This window comes from Malania oleifera, chromosome 2 (genome assembly GCF_029873635.1).
Source record: "Malania oleifera isolate guangnan ecotype guangnan chromosome 2, ASM2987363v1, whole genome shotgun sequence".
Classification (NCBI taxonomy): domain Eukaryota; kingdom Viridiplantae; phylum Streptophyta; class Magnoliopsida; order Santalales; family Ximeniaceae; genus Malania; species Malania oleifera.
Window position 1 is genome coordinate 137234910 of NC_080418.1, and position 17683 is coordinate 137252592.

A 17683-nucleotide genomic window follows, 5' to 3' on the forward strand; every position below is an offset into this window, starting at 1 on the left:
ATCCCGTTAAGTGCAAATAACATTAAGGCAAAGGAAATGCCTAAAAGGCTGAAATTATCCACCATTTCCATTCAGACCTAGTTTTACAAATCTTCATAACGATAAAAAAAGGACTGGGGGACAAATGCAATCCAAAGCACATTGCCAAAGCAAGTTAATTAACAAAACCTGAACAATTCGGTGCAAGCAATGAATGAGTGGATCATGCAACACAAATGTCGTATTATGGCTGCACAATGTAGCATGGATGTCTAGAAAACTAAACAAAACCTAACTCCCTAACCCCCCCTCCCAATTCGGTGCAAGCAATGAATGAGTGGATCACGCAACACAAATGTCGAATTATGGCTGCACAATTTAGCATGGATGCCCCCCCCCCCCCCTTCTTCCGGCAACACACACATGTTAAACATTAAAATTTGGGTGGGAACTGGGAAATGTTTTCCACATAAACTAAGATAACAGCAAAAGCAAGTGCATTGTCTGTTCATTGAATTCATGAAATTGCAAGATTGTCTGCAGCGTGGAAATGTTATAAGCAGTAAAGTAGGATGAAAAGGACATCTAAGCAATTCTCCTTCCTCTTCAGCAATAAATGATGGTGACAATACAACTACCATCCATACTATAAAGTCTAAAGCAGCACAGTGATGATGAATGCCACACTAACTTCCAGTTGATGATGAATCAAACTAACCAAATGGGAAATTAGAAATCGTGCTATGTAATGTTAAATCAGAATATATGCTATAGTACATCTCAGGAAATGATAAATGGGGAAAAAATCTTATAAATAAACAAATCACCAATCAACAATAATTATTTTAAGAACTGTGCAAAATTAATTAGAGTTTACAAGCAAAGACAAAATTGCAACACAAGAAAGGTAAGGCTCAAAACACAATGTCTCTGCTAGCTAGCTTCATAAATGATAATGAATGATAGTAACACATAATAACTGTAGATTTCACCTTCAACAAAACAAGCTCTGATTATAAAAAAAATGAAAATCAGGAGAAACATGATGATTATAATTAAGTAAATGAACGACCCAAAATTGCAATAGTTTCCATCATGACAAATTCTTGAGAACACAAGCACGACAATGCCGGATATGTAAGCAGAATTAATTGCTAATTTATTCTACCAGTGAAAAAATATGGCTTCTTTGGCAAGCGATAATCCTCCCTCTAGCTAGAAATGAGCTAGAAAGGCATAATATTAAGAAGAGCAGCATGAAGGAGACCAAATAACCGATCGATAGAGAAGCCAAAACCAACAAGAAGACGTGTTAATAAGGTACAAGTCTACAAGAACAATCTACCGATCGATTACCTTGCAAAGATATAAGAGGAATTAATTAGACATTTGAACTACGACAATTAATTAATTAACATCACCGTTTTCTGTTGGTCATTCCATGCAACCTCTTGAACCCGAAAGGAGAAAGCGATATATGTTTCAGCTTATTTGGTTACCATAGGCTGAACCGCCTAGCAATCCCCCGGCGGTGGGGGCATAGACGTCGTTCGGGTCAAGCATCGGGGACGATGAAGGCATCCCGTTCCTTCCGCCGCCACCAGCACCACCGCCCAAATGCAGCTCTGAAATGTTAGGGTACCCTTCTCTTGTTTCAGACCCTTGGTCATATAAGAATCCCTTGAACACATGGCCGCCGATCTTAACCACCGCCTGGTACGCGTACTCGTCCTCCCCGTCCTCCACCGCCGTCACCCTCACACACTTGAAAACCGCCGGCGCACGCACTTGCCCCGGCAACGACTCTTTAAAGCTCGGATCTGCACATAATAATTCATTAAGCAATCTTAATTTTCACTCAAAACACATACGCAATACACTAGACATACTAAATAAGAATTGAAATTGAGATTAACCTTGGTGTTGACTAGAACTAGTGTCGAAGCTTCCTTGGGGAGTAGTGTTAGAAGTGGAAGTATGAGAGGTGGTTGTGGTTTGCGAAGTGATGAGTCTGGGTTTCTTGGCGCCGGAAGTGGACCCAGAAGACCCGGCAGCACAGCCAGTGGCAGCAGCCATGAGCTGACGTTCACGGCGGCGAGCGGCGGGGACCCACGTGCTCTTCACGTGCGTGGAGCACTCGAAGCCCCGGCTCTTGCAGCACGTCCTGCACCGGCGGTGACTGCAGTCCTTCTTTGCCTGGTTCCCGCAGTCCTGACACGTCGCCACCCCCGCCATCGGAGCCGATCCCGCACCACCACCGCCTCCGCCGCCGTGAAGCAAATTCACGGAATTGTTGTTGTCGAAGATATTCATCATGGGTTTCTTGAAATAATTTGAATGAGCCTGCTGGTTCTGCCACAGCTGAATTCCGGTACCGGTGGTACTTCTGTGGTTATTGTTATGGTTGTTTTCGCCGTCGTCGACGGCGGTGGGAGGGAGGCAGGGGGCGGCGGTGAGGAGGGGGATAACGCCGACGCCGACGCCGAGGGCGGTAGCGGCGTTGGAGGCGGTGACGGAGTGGGGATCGGAAATTAAGGGATCATGGGGTTGTGTGGAGTGGTGAAAGGAGGAGGCGGGGGCGACGACGAAGAGGTCGCGGAGGCCGACGACGCTCATCTCCGGGGAGAGGCCGGCGTAATTGAGGTGGCCGCGTGCGGCGGAGGAGGACGACCACATTCCGGTGGAGGGTCCGGCGGCGGGGGCGGCATTGAAGCCGAGGGAGAGGTCTTCTGCGGCGCGGCCGGCGGAGGAGGAGGAAGCCACCCAGTCTGCAAAAGCGCCAGAATCGGAAGGCAGCCTCCTCGTAGTAGCCACAACTGCTATTTCTGAGGACTAATCCAATCTCGCTTGCTTTCTCTGTCTCTCTCTCTCCCTCTTTCTCTCTGTTTTATTTATTATACATATGCAACAGATGGATGATGGATGGAAGTAACTATAAATACAAGCTAGCAAAAAAGAGATGAGTATATATATATATATATATATATATATGTGTAGAGATATATATATATATATATATCTGATCTTGAAAAAATTTCAAGTATCTATCAATCTATGTGGGGTCTCTGAAATTCTCTCTCTCCCTTTCTCTAGATGAGGAGAGAGATCAGAGGAAGGACTGCTGCTTTGCTTCTGCTTCTGGCTTCTGCTTCTTCTGTAGCTACTTCTACTAAGACTGTCACTTGGCTTTTCTGATGAAAAAGTTCTTATTTATGTGAGTAGAAGGGAGAGAGAGAGAGAAAGAGGGCAGAGCGAGTGCAGCAGCAGCAGCAGCAGCAGAAAGGAAAATGCAATAACGACCCAGAGACAGAGAGAGAGAGAGATATGCTTCTTCTGTATCTTCTGCTGTTGTTATTGCTGCCCAACTTTCTCTCTCTTCATGATCTCCTCCTGTTCCTTCCTTCTCTCTCTCTCTCCTCTTTCTCTATTCTTTCCTTCGCTGGTCTCCTAGAAAGTGAAGCCAAGGTGGGTTTCTATTCCTTCCCTCTCCCTCTCTAATAATCAGTCACTCACCCTCCAAGCACATAGTCTATGAGGGGGAGGAATGAGGGCGACGGGAGGGCTATGGTTGGATGGTGAGTATAAAAGACTTGTGTTCTGTAGCCCTTGTAATCTCATGGCTACTCCAATCTCCCTCCTTTCTCCAAAAACTCCCTCTCACTCTCCCACTCCCCCCCCGGAGCGTGCATGTACCTCCCCTTTTGCAACTTCACAACCCGTGGGCCCCGCCTCACTTTATTCTCCTCAATTGGCGCGTGAACTTCTCCCATCCCACGCACATATTTAATATTTTTAATATTTAATATTTATCTTTAACTACAAAATACGCACATATATTTTTTTGGATTGAGAATTTTCTATGGGCATGGACCATTGAAGGTGGTGTCACCTATCTCCTACGTTTGGGTTTCGGAAATATTATTGCAAGAACGTTTGGATACATTGACATACGTGGTAAAGGTTTATTCTTTAGATTTTCATTTTCTTTTTTCACTTCTCTTTTAATTAATTAGTATGGCTCTATTTTATTTTTATGATACCCGACAAAGTAAACTACATGTATATTCCATTCGCATGCATTTTAGGAATAAAAAAATTTATCAATAAAATCATGAACGAAGAAAAATTTGCCACTCGTTGGAATTTAGTTGTATACATCAAATGAAATTTCACACGTCTTTAAAGAGAAAACATGCCTCTTTGTAATATATGACAAAAAGTCTCAATAGAAAATTTTTTTAAAAGCAACGTTTATATTTTTATAGGATGATTAATGGTAACTTTGTCTTTGAATAAGACAAAACTTCATTAAGCTAGTAGAAGTTTGCAAATTCTTGATCCGCCCATAAGCTAGCCAAGGGCGAGGGCGATATTTTCTTTGCATAAAACAAGGCGCTGCAATAATCGGTGATTGTTGTATTACACACCTTGCAACATAAGGTGTAAACCCATTAAGCAAAAAACTGTCAACGTAGTTCCCACTTAAGCATCTATCATTAGACTTCTTAAATTTATTCATTCTATGCAAAAGAAACATCTCTATAATAGCAGCTAATAAAGAGTATTCCTAGTCAGCTAGTGATGTCTGCACCATAGCTAAACTTGACAAAAGAAAGACCTCCTATCATTCTCTTCTTAGAGCTTATGTGGGTCTTTCTCAAATACCTCAGGTCTCCACCTAGTATATATGTTGAACGTCTACTCCCCTGGCGACCCCTGAGGCTAGACACAAGGATAATTCCCTCACCAAGATCTGGTCCTAAATAGGGCCATGCAACATTGCATCAAACAACAATATTGGTCATAGAAACTTCAAAATGTTTTTTGTAGAGTTGAATCTAGTCTTTCCCAAGCTCCTTCTACTCATCATTAGTATATAAAATGCATAGAATGAGCGAATAGTTACATCCTTTTTTTATTTTTTAATGACAATCGTGACATCCCAAGCTCTATTTACAAACAAATTCTTATTCTTCCAACTCCCAACACATCAACATAAGCATAGAATTTTAAAACAATATTGTATAGTTTTTGCTCAAAGCATGGCATCTCTCACTCAATGAGGGGAATTCATGGTTCATCCCGTATATTAAAGCCACCCCCACCAATTTGCATGATGTAACCCTACCATATACTTTTAATGTTCTAGTGAATACTCTTCCATTCCCAATTAAGAGATGGGCATTTCACCTTCTACGTATATATACTTTTCAAATACTGAGAATTGCAAGTTCTTGTTGTTGGCCTTATAAGGTTTAAAATCTTGTTATCTTATTTTGATGCTAACAAACAAGTGAAATTTAACGTATTTGTGTGAGTAATGTTGTCTCAGGGCTCATATATGAGAAAGTAAGGTCAAAGTGCTCACAAGGATCAAATGAAGCGTAAAATAGTCAAAGCATGTATTTAAAGATGATATATTAAAACTTGAAGAATATGAGGACAAGAATGATTTGTTGAAAGCCAAGGAATGTTAAAGTCGAAAGAGCCAAAGAAAAGTAAAGTGAGAAAGCCATAAGAATATTAAAGTTTGAAAACCAAGAAAGAGTCAAAGCAAGCATGAAGACTTGAGTGTTTAGAATGTCAAGTCTTAGAAGTCTTTATGTAAGTACTTTAATGTTTAAATATCGTTTGAAATATTATAAAACTCTTAAGTTAACTTCTCGGACCTAAATACCTTTTAAAATACTTGAAAAATATTTTCATAAGGTCAAAATATATTTCAAAAAGGTTAAAATTATTTTTAGAATGAAATGCACCAAAATGAGGTTTTTCCAAATGCTGTCAGTTTTTATACATCCACATTGAAGTGAATTTTTATCTATCTAAAACTTATTATTTTAAAAAGTGTTCAACATGAAAGTTGTAGGATTTTCTCTTAGCTTTCTTTTGAAACCAAGAACACATAATTTGGAGTTATACATAAAATGTTATGAGTAAAATACTGAAACGGTGTCACAATTGTCAGCCAACTGAACACTATTCACGGGAGGAACTTCAGCTGACTGAACAACAGACAAAGCCACTTCAGACGACCGAAGTGTAACTTCAAATGTCTGAAGAATAACTTCAAATGACCGAAGATTAAGTTCAGTCATCTGAAGATTTTTTGCTGAATTTTTTTTAGAGGCAGAACCACCTCAAATGACTGAACTCGAGACTTCAGTCATCTGAACACTGTTAATGGGCAGAAATTTTAAAAATTTTATTTTTTAAATATTATTTGTTTAGGCTCCAAACTTTCTAAAAACTTAAGAAACACTCAAAGGAAACTTTAGAAATATGGAAACAAGTCTAATTGCTTATAAATACATGGTTTTCAAATCAAAATTCAACAATGAATTGAAAAATCTGTTTTAGAAGCTGAAAACACTCTTGTTCTTCCAAAGATCTCTTGTTCACTCATTGCAAATCTCTTTTACTGAGATATTCTGAAGTTCTAATCCTTCCTTCTCTGAATTCCAACTGCTAATCCTTATCTAAGAAGGATATTGGTGAATTCTACACTTAAGCTTCATTCTATTTCATATTGATATTTTACATTGAAGTATATAGTGCTAAACTTGTACTAACTTGCTCTTTGTGAGAGTATATTTATACGCATATTATATCTTGTTTCTTGTAGTTCTTTGACATTCCAAGGATTGTTTGGATTATTGGCTAAGCAAGGGGCTATTGCTTAGAGAGGTGGGCTTTAGCCTAAAGGAGTGACCGAACGAGGGGACATCGTTTGGAGAGGCGGGCTCTAGCCTAGTGAAGGAGTGTTTGAGGGTGGGGTATCGCTTGTAAAGGTTTTGTTCCACCCGTCAACAAAACAGGTTTAGTGAATCCTTTGGTTGTTTGCCAAAGGTAAGGACGTAAGCTGGGTATAAGCCGAATCTCGTAAAAATCTCCGTCTCACTCTCTCTTTCCCTATTCTTTATTTTCAGTACATATTTAAATTGCGTGGATGGTTTAAATTTGAAAATTATATAAACTACGTATATTTTGAAATCAAGTAAACCTTAAAGTTTGATTTTGATTTGGGTTGCAAAAACCGAAAGGGAGTACGTTGGTTGAACCATTCTTTGCGGAAACCATACGGGAGTACGTTACTTGACTAAACATCCCAAAGATAAATTAACTTAAGAGTTTATTTGAATTCTGAAGTTTGGAAAGAGTAATTGGATTTTATATTGAACATCATATTGAAAAAGAAATTTCAAATATACAGGGCTTTGTTCAAACTCATATTTACCACAGGGCTGAACACAACATAAAAGCTGAAAGTTTGATATACTAATCTTGAATGCTTCCATCAATCTAATAGTGCTGAAGTGAATTTATATTTGGCAATCAAATTGGTTGTTGGTTTGAGCATTGTGGTTGATTGGCTTGATTAGTTTAATTATTTGTGTGGTTGAAGATTGAATGTGTTATTAGTTGTCTTGTTGATTGTTTAAAAGAAACCAAGTTCTTGTTTGATTGAAAAAATAGATAAACAAGTTACAGAATTGGTTAAATATTAAAAGAAGTTAAGGACTTTAAAAAGAAAATTTTAAAAGCCAATTCACCCCCCTCTTGGGAAGCTATTCCTAATTTCAATTGGTATCAGAGAGGGGTTATAGCAAATCTTAACTAGTAGCTATAAAAAGATCTAAATGACTCACTTAGGTGTAGCTCCCTTTGGAGAGGGACAATCTTCAACTAGACCACCAATCTTTTGTGGTTTGAACTATATCTTCTGGAAAAAGAGAATGTAAATCTATCTTCAAACTATGAATTGGAAAGTTTGGGAGGTTGTCATGGAAGGTGACAAAATTCCTTTTAAACTAGTCAATGGAAAACAAGTTCCTAAGGAGAAAAATGATATGATAGACTTAGATTATAAGATGTTGCAAGTTAACTCTAGTGCCATGAATGTCTTATATTGTGCTTTAGATGCCAATGAATTTAATAGAGTAATGGCTTGCAAATCAGCTAAGGAGATATGAGACAAACTAGAAGTAACATATGAAGGCACTATAGATGTTAGGGATAATAGGATCGATATGCTCACGAGTGAATATGAAGCCTTTAGGATGAACCCAGATGAATCCATCACTAATATGTTTACTAGGTTCACTCACATAATCAATTCCTTAAATGCACTAGGAAAAACCTATACTACTTATGAGATGATAAGAAAAATTCTTAGAGGGTTGTCACCTAAATGGGAACCAAAAGCTACTTCTATAACGGAAGGAAGAAATCTGAAAACTACTTCCTTAGATGAGCTTGTAGGTTCTTTCCTTACATATGAAATGACAATGAATGAAAAAAATGGAAAAACCAAAACCCAAAAATCAATAGCCTTCAAAGTCTTAAAAGACAACTCAAGTAGTGAAATGGATGAAGATGAAGTAGCCTTCATATCTAAAAAGCTAGCAAAGATTCTAAGAAGGAAAATAAATTCAAAAGAAAATCCAAATCTAAATCAGATGAAGAAGAAGAAGAAGTTCGCAAGAAATCTAAAAATAAAACTCCTACATACTATAATTGCAATAAAATCGGACATATAAAACCAGAATGTCCACTACTAAATAAAGAGTCTAAGAAGAAAAACAAAAAAGCCATGAAAGTCACTACTTGGGATAGTACAAGTAGTTTGGAATATGAATCAAGCGACTAAGAGGTTGCTTACACGTGTTTTATGGCATGAGATAACGAAGAAAGCTCCTCAACTAAATCTTCAAATAATTCTTGTAGTGATGAATCAAGTGATGAGGGTATGCTATCTTATGATGAACTTCAAATTAATTTATTCAAAGTACATAAGATGCTGATCAAAGCAAATAAACAAAACACCTCATTGAAGAATAAGAATGAAAGTTTAATCAAAGAGTTAGAATTCTTAAAGAATACTGAAGAGATAAAGATTCAAAACTCAAGCAATTAGAACATAAGTACGAATTAGCAATGAAAGAAATAGAATCCAAAAATCTTGCTGAAAAAAAAAAAAAAAAACAACTTGAAAATCAAGAAACTATAAAGCAAGAATGAACAAATGATAGAAGACCTTCGATCCCTATCCTATACGGTATATGAGAAAGATATGTATATTTCTGGATTAGAGGATAGAATAAGAACATTATCTCTAGAGCTAGAGAAATCATTAAAGAAGGTTGATAATAAGAAAGACATAGAGTTAAATGATCTCAAGAATCAAATCAAAGATATGGATAAAATTATTTACAACTTTACAAAAGGAAAGGAAAACCTTGATAAGATGATTGGCTCACAAAGAATGTCATTAAACAAAGAAGACATTGGTTTTAATGGAGTTGAAAATAAAAAGATAAAGAGTCTGTACATGAGATATTTCTTAAAAGGATCCAAAGACTATGCGAACACGTCTTCTAATGCCTACACTAACACAATATGCTATCAATGTAAGAAAAAGGGGTATATAAAATTTGAATGTCCATTTAAGAGGAAAGATGTTAAAACAAAACGAGTATGGAAGATAAAAGAAACATCTCTTGACAAATCAACTGGACTCAAGAAGGTATGGGTACTAAAAGTGAAATAATAACTTCATACAAAAATAAAGAAAATAACATTGTTGGTTCAAAATCATAGGATTATTCTTTACAAGGCTTAAATTAAGAAAATATTAAGAAATATCAAATTGAACTTATTACCTTGATTAAGAAGAAGATATTTGAGAATGAAAGCCTACATGCCTATATGATAAGTTCCCTGCTTATGTGATGTGCTGATATGCTATATGCTACATGAGTATGAGTATGACTTGACTTGACTTGACTTGACTTGACTTGACTTGACTTATATTGATAATTTATGGCTCATTATATTGCAAACTTGAGCATGATTATGAAGCTAAATCTTGATATAAGAAGAATAGAGTTTGAGCATGAGATTATTGAGCATGAGCATGAATCTTGATATAAAATTAATTTTTGACTGTGCATGCTAATAATGAATCAAGTTGATAAATTTATCTTGTGCTGCTCTTTATATTGATATCCATAAGCTATGAATGATATTTTTTATATCCATGAACTATGCATGATATGATATTAGCTTTGATATCTATAAAGTTTTTTTTTGGTATCACAATTTGAAAGGCTCAATTGGTATCACAAATTAATATTTAAGAATGATAAACATTAATGATGTTAACATGATATTGGTATTCAATGATTATGTTCATGAGAATATAGAGGACATGAATCAATATATGAAACATGGATAATAAACTTAAAAGCATAATTGGTATCAAATCTAAATGTATTAAATTCAGGGGGAGTATTATGACTTATTGCTTGCATTATGGTTCTTCCCTAATTATTAAATTGGAATCATGGAATAAATAATCGGTATCATGAATTATTATGCATGCTGAAGTTTAAAGTACTATACTTTTTATGATTGCTCATAGCCTTAGTATTTAAAGTCTTACTCTTTTTTATCGATGTCAAAAGGGGGAGAAGTTTTAGGCAGCAAAAATGGAGCATGATATTAAAAATTTATGAGCATGATATATATATATATATCAAAAGGAGGATAAGTACTTGATGCTGATTGATATTGATATCAAATAATGTGATTTTGATATATGAGCATGATACATGAAAATATTTTTTAAATGATGCTTATTGAAAGGGGAAGCCTTTTTAAGGCTTACTCAAATTTTTGCTCATTATTTATCATCATCAAAAAAAGGGAGATTGTTGGCCTTACAAGGCTTAAAATCTTGTTATTTTGTTTTGATGCTAACAAACAAGTGGAATTTAATGTATTTGTGTGAGTAATGTTGTCTTAGGGTTCATATATGAGAAAGCAAGGTTAAAGTACTCACAAGCATCAAATGAAGCATAAAATAGTCAAAGCATGGATTTAAAGATGATATATTAAAACTTGAAGAATATGAGGACAAGAATGATTTGTTGAAAGCCAATGAATGTTAAAGCCAAAAGAGCCAAAGAAAAGCAAAGTGAGAAAGCCCAAAGAATATTAAAGCTTGAAAACCAAGAAAGAGTCAAAACAAGCATGAAGACTTGAGTGTTTAGAATGTCAAGTCTTAGAAGTCTTTATGTAAGTACTTTAATGTTTAAATATTATTTGAAATATTATGAAGCTCTTAAGTTAACTTCTTGGACCTAAATACCTTTTAAAATACTTGGAAAATATTTTCATAAGGTCAAAATATATTTCAAAAAGGTTAAAATTATTTTTGGAATGAAAAACACCAAAAGGAGGTTTTTCCAAATGCTGTCAGTTTTTATACGTCCACATTGATATGCATTTTTATCTATCTAAAACTCCTTATTTTAAAACATGTTCAAAATAAAATTGTAGGATTTTCTTTTAGCTTTCTTTTGACACCAAGAACACCTAATTTGGAGTTATATAGAAAAGGTTATAAGCAAAATACTGAAGTGGGGTCACAGTTACCAGCCAACTAAACACTATTCACGGGAGGAACTTCAACTGACTGAACAGCAGACAGAGCCACTTCAGACGATCGAAGTGTAACTTCAGATGTCTGAAGAATAGCTTCAGATGACTGAAGATTAAGTTCAGTCATCTGAAGATTTTTTGCTGAATTTTTTTTAGAGACAGAACCACCTCAGATGACTGAACTCGAGACTTCAGTCATCTAAACACTATTAATGGGCAGAAATTTCAAAAATTTTATTTTTTAAATATTATTTACTTGGGCACCAAACTTTCTAAAAACTTGGAAAACACTCTAAGAAAACTTTAGCAACATGGAAACAAGTCTAATTGCCTATAAATACATGGTTTTCCAAATCAAAACTCAACAATGAATTGGAAAATCTATTTTAGAAGCTGAAAGCACTCTTGTTTTGCCAAAGTTCTCTTGTTCACTCATTGCAAATCTCTTTTGCTGAGAAATTTTGAAGTGCTAATCCTTCATTCTTAGAATTCCTACTGCTAATCCTCATCTAAGAAGGATATTGGTGAATTCTACACTTAAGTTTCATTCTATTTCATATTGATATTTTACATTGAAGTATATAGTGCTGAACTTGTACTAACTTGCTCTTTGTGAGAGTATATTTGTACGCATATTATATCTTCTTTCTTGTAGTTCTTTGACGTTCCAAGGATTGTTTGGATCGTTGGCTAAGTAAGGGGATATTGCTTAAAGAGGCAGGCTCTAGCCTAAAGGAGTGACCGAACGAGGGGACATCGTTTGGAGAGGCGGGCTCTAGCCTAGTGAAGGAGTGTTTGAGCGTGGGGCATCGCTTGTAAAGGTTTTGTTCCACCCGTCAATGGAACATGTTTAGTGAATCCTTTGGTTGTTTGGCAAAGGCAAGGACGTAGGTTGGGTATAAGCCGAACCTCGTAAAAATTTCCGTCGCACTCTCTCTTTCCCTATTCTTTATTTTCAGTACATATTTAAATTGCGTGGATGGTTTAAATTTGAAAATTATATAAATTACGTATATTTGGAAATCAAGTAAACCTTAAAGTTTGATTTTGATTTGGGTTGTGGAAACCGAAAGGGAGTACGTTGGTTGAACCACTCTTTGCGGAAACCATACGGGAGTACATTACTTAGCTAAACATCCCAAAGATAAATTAACTTAAGAGTTTATTTGAATTCTGAAGTTTGGAAAGAGTAATTGGATTTTATATTGAACATCATATTGAAAAAGAAATTTCAAATATACAGGGCTTTGTTCAAACTCATATTTACCACAGGGCTGAACACAACATAAAAGCTGAAAGTTAGATATACTAATCTTGAATGCTTCCATCAATCTAATAGTGCTGAAGTGAATTTATATTTGGCAATCAAATTGGTTGTTGGTTTGAGCATTGTGGTTGATTAACTTGATTAGTTTAATTATTTGTGTGGTTGAAGATTGAATGTTTTATTAGTTGTCTTGTTGATTGTTTAAAAGAAACCAAGTTCTTGTTTGATTGACAAAATAGATAAACAAGTTAAAGAATTAGTTAAATATTAAAAGAAGTTAAGGATTTTAAAAGGAAATTTTTAAAAGGCAATTCACCCCCCTCTTGGGAAGCTATTCCTAATTTCACTTGCTCACTAGTCTTTCGAGAATCCTCCAAAGTTATTTCAACAATAGTGCATTATTAGCTAGATTAAAATTTTTGAATCCTAATTCCCCCCAATGATATTGGTTTACAAAGGTTATTCCATTTTTTAAAGCGCATTTTGTTTTCCCCAATATATATTTTTTTACCCATCAAAAATATCTTTTTTGTTTGTTTATGTAGTCATGCATTAGAAGGAACTCATGAAATCAATGGGCAAACTTGCACTTAGGGATCATTTGAAACTACTTGTCTTTTTTTTTTTTTTTTTCTTAAAAGAACACACCTCCATTTATTTATTAATATATCCTCACTTTTAGCGGAACAATACCGTGATTACAAGATAAAACAAAAGGGAGAGTACAGAAAAACCCTCCCAAAACTAGCAACCAACCAAATTAGGACAACAAAACTAAATATAATTAACACAGAAGATAAAAACATAAACACAACTAGAATCAAAATAAAATACACCAAATGAAATTTTAGAGTTGAACTAACGACAAACGGAAACGAGACCCCACATATCCATCCAAAAAATACCTTTCAAATAACGTGGTAAAAAGGTTGTTCTTCGTACATTACATTGTTTCTCATTTTTTCTTTTTTAGCAAGAAAATCAGTCACATTATTGTCTTCCCTATATTGATGCATCACCATGATATTCACTCCTTCTAACTCCACCACAACCTCCTCCCAAAATTTCCAAAGATACCACAAAATACATCTATATTTTCAAAGTCAATCAACTACAATTCGCGAGTCACTTTCAATAATTACATTAAAATAATGCAAATATTTACACAAACAAATTCCTTCCCTGATTGTTTTTAATTACGCACTATTATTCATTTGAAACTACTGATGTAGAAGTATTTTTTTTTAAAAAATATTGAATTTAATAAGTACTAAATTAGAAAAGTACTAAAAGTTACAAGTGGCATTTTGTTGTACTTAAAATAAGTATAATTTGGACACTTACTTTTATTACACGGCACTAGAATATTATTTTTAAACATATTTTAAATTACACATATTAATATTTTTCAATTAAAAATTTCATTAATAATTATTTTAATTGTTTATAATTAAAATTTAAATATTTTCCATTAAAAAATATATATAGCATTATTATTTTTAATTAATAGTGATCTTGTTATTAATGTATATTTATAACATATTGCTATCATAATAAATTATGATAAAAAATATATTATCAATTCAATTTAAAATTTTAATTTATTTAATTTTATTTTAAATGAATAAATAGTTCTTGTTAAATCCAAAATATAATTATAATAACTAATATATATTTTTAAATATATTTTGAATAAAAAATAATATTTTTATAATTAGAAATTTAAATGATAATTATATTTTTTTAATTAAAATTTAAATATTTTCTATTAACAAAAATAATATAATATTATTTATTATTTAACAATAATCTTGTTATTAATCTATATTTATGACATATGATTATCACATTCATTTATGTTAAAAATAGTATTAATAAATAAATTAAAATTTTAATTTATTTAATATTAATTTTAATTTATTGATGGTTCTTTTTATTCATTCCAAAATTTAAATATAGTTTATTAATAATTAATAGGTTATAATGCATGATAAAATAATATATGATTAATTTTTAATTAAAAATGTAATTAATAATTATTTTTACTATTATTTTAATTAATATTTAAATATTTTTACTAAGTAAAAAAGTAAAATATTATTCTTTGAATAATAATAATCTTGTTCTTAATATATATTTATAACTTATGATTCTCATATTAATTTATGTTAAAATAATATTATTAATTAAATTAGTATTTTAATTTTTAAATATTAATTTAAATTAATAGATGGTTTTTCTTATTTATTCCAAAATTAATTATATTTTATTAATAATTAATATATTATAATGCATAATCTAATAATATATTATTATCTTGTAATGTATTTCTTCAATTGTAAAATGATCACTAATTTTTATTATATTTACAAAATTGACCCCGCCTATGAACAATATAACTTATAAGTGGCCAAAAGTTATCCTGATTGCTTTTCAGATTACTTAAATAGTTCTAAAAAAAGTAATGCTGAAAAAATACTTATTGCAATAAGTGTTTGCTATAGTATAAGTCAAATACCACTTTTTTCCGTAAAAGTGCTTATTTTAAGTGAAAAGTGTTATAAACACTTTTTTAAAGTGCTCCCAAACGAGGGCTTACTACTCTAAGGAGACAATCCTTCCTACTCATAAAAGAAATTTGCTGCCAAGATTCGAAATTTTTACCTAATAAAGTTAATGAAACCTTGGAATTAACTCTATTAGAATCTATTCCTTTTAGAGTACATATCAACATCGAAATCACTCATAAATTTTTCATCTACAAGCTTTGCTTTGTAGCTGGCATTCCATTCTATCTCTTCCGAGGAAATTTTTGACTCTGGCACTTACAAGATATCTTGTTTACCTTTTTTTCTTTAAAAAATTCACCCACACAAAGTAGTCTTGATCTCTTTTCAAATAGAAACATGATAGGAGTGGCTCCTCAATATCAATCTTTGATCTTAGCCATACTTTCAGTGTATCATATATATTTTCTTAAAGATTTCATATTAACAATGTTGCCTAGGTGCTTTCCAACCATTTGTGCTACCCTAAGGTCATAATATTCGACTAGAAGCCCCTTGTTTAGAACTCAAAGAGCCACCTTGTCAAACTTCACGTTCATTGGTGGTAGTGATAGAGGCATATGTTATACAATGACCATAGTCCCTTGTACGATATAGCTAGGGACCATCATTCATGGTCCTCTAATGAAACTCGAAGTAGAATCTACCACCATGATTCTCAACCATACTTATTTTCCCATCTAAGTTGCAAATTCCTTCAACAAATACTCTTTACTCGACCTTCTTGATAGTGACGTTCTAATCACCAATGAATCTACTAAATCTATAAATTTACAATATGCCTTCCCCATTTTCCATTCAAATTCATTGCATCTCCACTACAAATCCACTATGATGACATTAGCTTACTCTCTATTCTGTTAGACAACCTATCCATTTCCATTAGCCAACTCTTATTTCCAAACTTGTATTTTCACTAACATTTTTTAATGTTATAGTCCACTTGGTTGCCATTCATTTTATTTTCTTAGAGAGGTCATAATTGTCATAAACGAGCAAAAAAAGCAAGCACACTATGAGCCTTGGTGTATTCCCAAGAGGGGGGCAAATTGGGTATTTAAAAATTATTGCCTAGGTCAATCAGTTTAACAGCAGTATTACTCAACCTAGGGTCTGTCTATGCAATTATATACCCAATCATTCACAATAGTAAAATATAAACATTCATGTGTTGTAATTTAAAATGCAAAAATTAAAAGCACGCACAAGAAATGTTATTGGGGTTCGGCCACCTGTGCCTACGTCCTCGCCTTTAGCTCGCAAGCCCAAGGATTCCACTAAAGCTCACTTAACGGGTAGAGCGGCACCAGTTACAACTAGGTTAATTCAAGAGGCTGCCCTCAACTAACACGCCTTACTAGGATGACGCACCTAACTTTCCTAACTGGGTCTAAGCCAATCCGGGACTATTCCATAGGGCTAGTCTCCCTCTTCAGGCTCGTGTCCGAAATACAACAAATGTGTCTAAAATATTGTGTGCATGGAAATGCTTCTTACACTAAGAAGATTATGTACCACTAAGCACAGTATAATCAATGCACCTCAAGTATGTATGAACTATAAGCTCGGTGCTCTACGTGTGCAATCAACACTCAATAAGATGCATAATCTCAAATATGCTCAGAGTGTTCTAACAAGCTAATCTTTGAAAGAAAAGTATATCAAATCTCAATATCAGATTAGTGTTTCAAATATGCTATCAATAACATTCAAACGAACTCAAAAAATATTTTCTCAAATTGTATCAAGCACTAGAGTTGTTTAAAATCAAGCTTTTGTAAAATATTTTGTACACAAAAATACGGGGCTAAGGTACCTTGCAATATCTATGCAAGAACCATAAGCCTCAAAGTCTTCCCACACAAGATTTATCAAATAAAATTAGTGGAGAACTTTAAGCTTTGCTCTTAATAATAAAATCAAACAATAAGCACAACCAACGAGAGTATGAGCAATTGAAGATTAAGCACAAGCACTCACAACACTTGAAAGATCAAGGAAATGAAGTTTTGGAGTGTTTGGGAGTAGTATAGGCTAAAATATGATTTTTTATTTTAAGAGAATTTGGCCTTAATTATTTTTGCTAATCCTTTCTAATTATGACAAATGAACATGTATTTATAGGCAAGGAAGGATTTTTGATCATTGGGGACTAAATAGGGATTCTTAAAATTGTTTTAAAACGGTTTAGGAAAATTAACCCATTTTACGCCTTTTAAAAAATATGTAAAAATATTTTAACCCGCGAGGTTCGGGTGCCCGAATAGACTTAGTCAAAAATCCAAATTTTAATGGTTCGAGTGCCCGAATTGAGGACCAGTTGGCTGAACCAAAGTCAGTAGCCAAATGTCTGAGGTTCGGGTGCCCGAGGCTACGTTCAATTAATCGAACCAAGCAAATTGGTCGCCCGAGTCCTTTTTGAACG

At 33.9% G+C, this 17683-nt stretch overlaps 1 protein-coding gene across 1 annotated transcript; it reads right to left on the reverse strand.

Annotated features, from left to right (window-relative positions):
* Positions 1–1263: 1263 nt before the first annotated feature.
* LOC131148712 (protein LATERAL ROOT PRIMORDIUM 1) lies at positions 1264–3544 on the reverse strand. Its single transcript, XM_058098602.1, has 2 exons — positions 1896–3544; positions 1264–1799 (listed from the first exon to the last, which is right to left on the reverse strand). The coding sequence occupies exons 1-2, from the start codon at positions 2653–2655 to the stop codon at positions 1462–1464; spliced, it is 1098 nt and encodes a 365-aa protein (XP_057954585.1). The 5' UTR covers positions 2656–3544; the 3' UTR covers positions 1264–1461.
* Positions 3545–17683: the final 14139 nt, after the last annotated feature.

Excerpts from the sequence above, each read along its gene's own strand:
- LOC131148712 (XM_058098602.1), bottom strand. The coding sequence starts at position 2,655 with ATGTGGTCGTCCTCCTCCGCCGCACGCGGCCACCTCAATTACGCCGGC. Across the intron at positions 1,800-1,895 it reads TAGTTCTAGTCAACACCAAG|ATCCGAGCTTTAAAGAGTCG; the intron begins GTTAATCTCAAT and ends TATTATGTGCAG.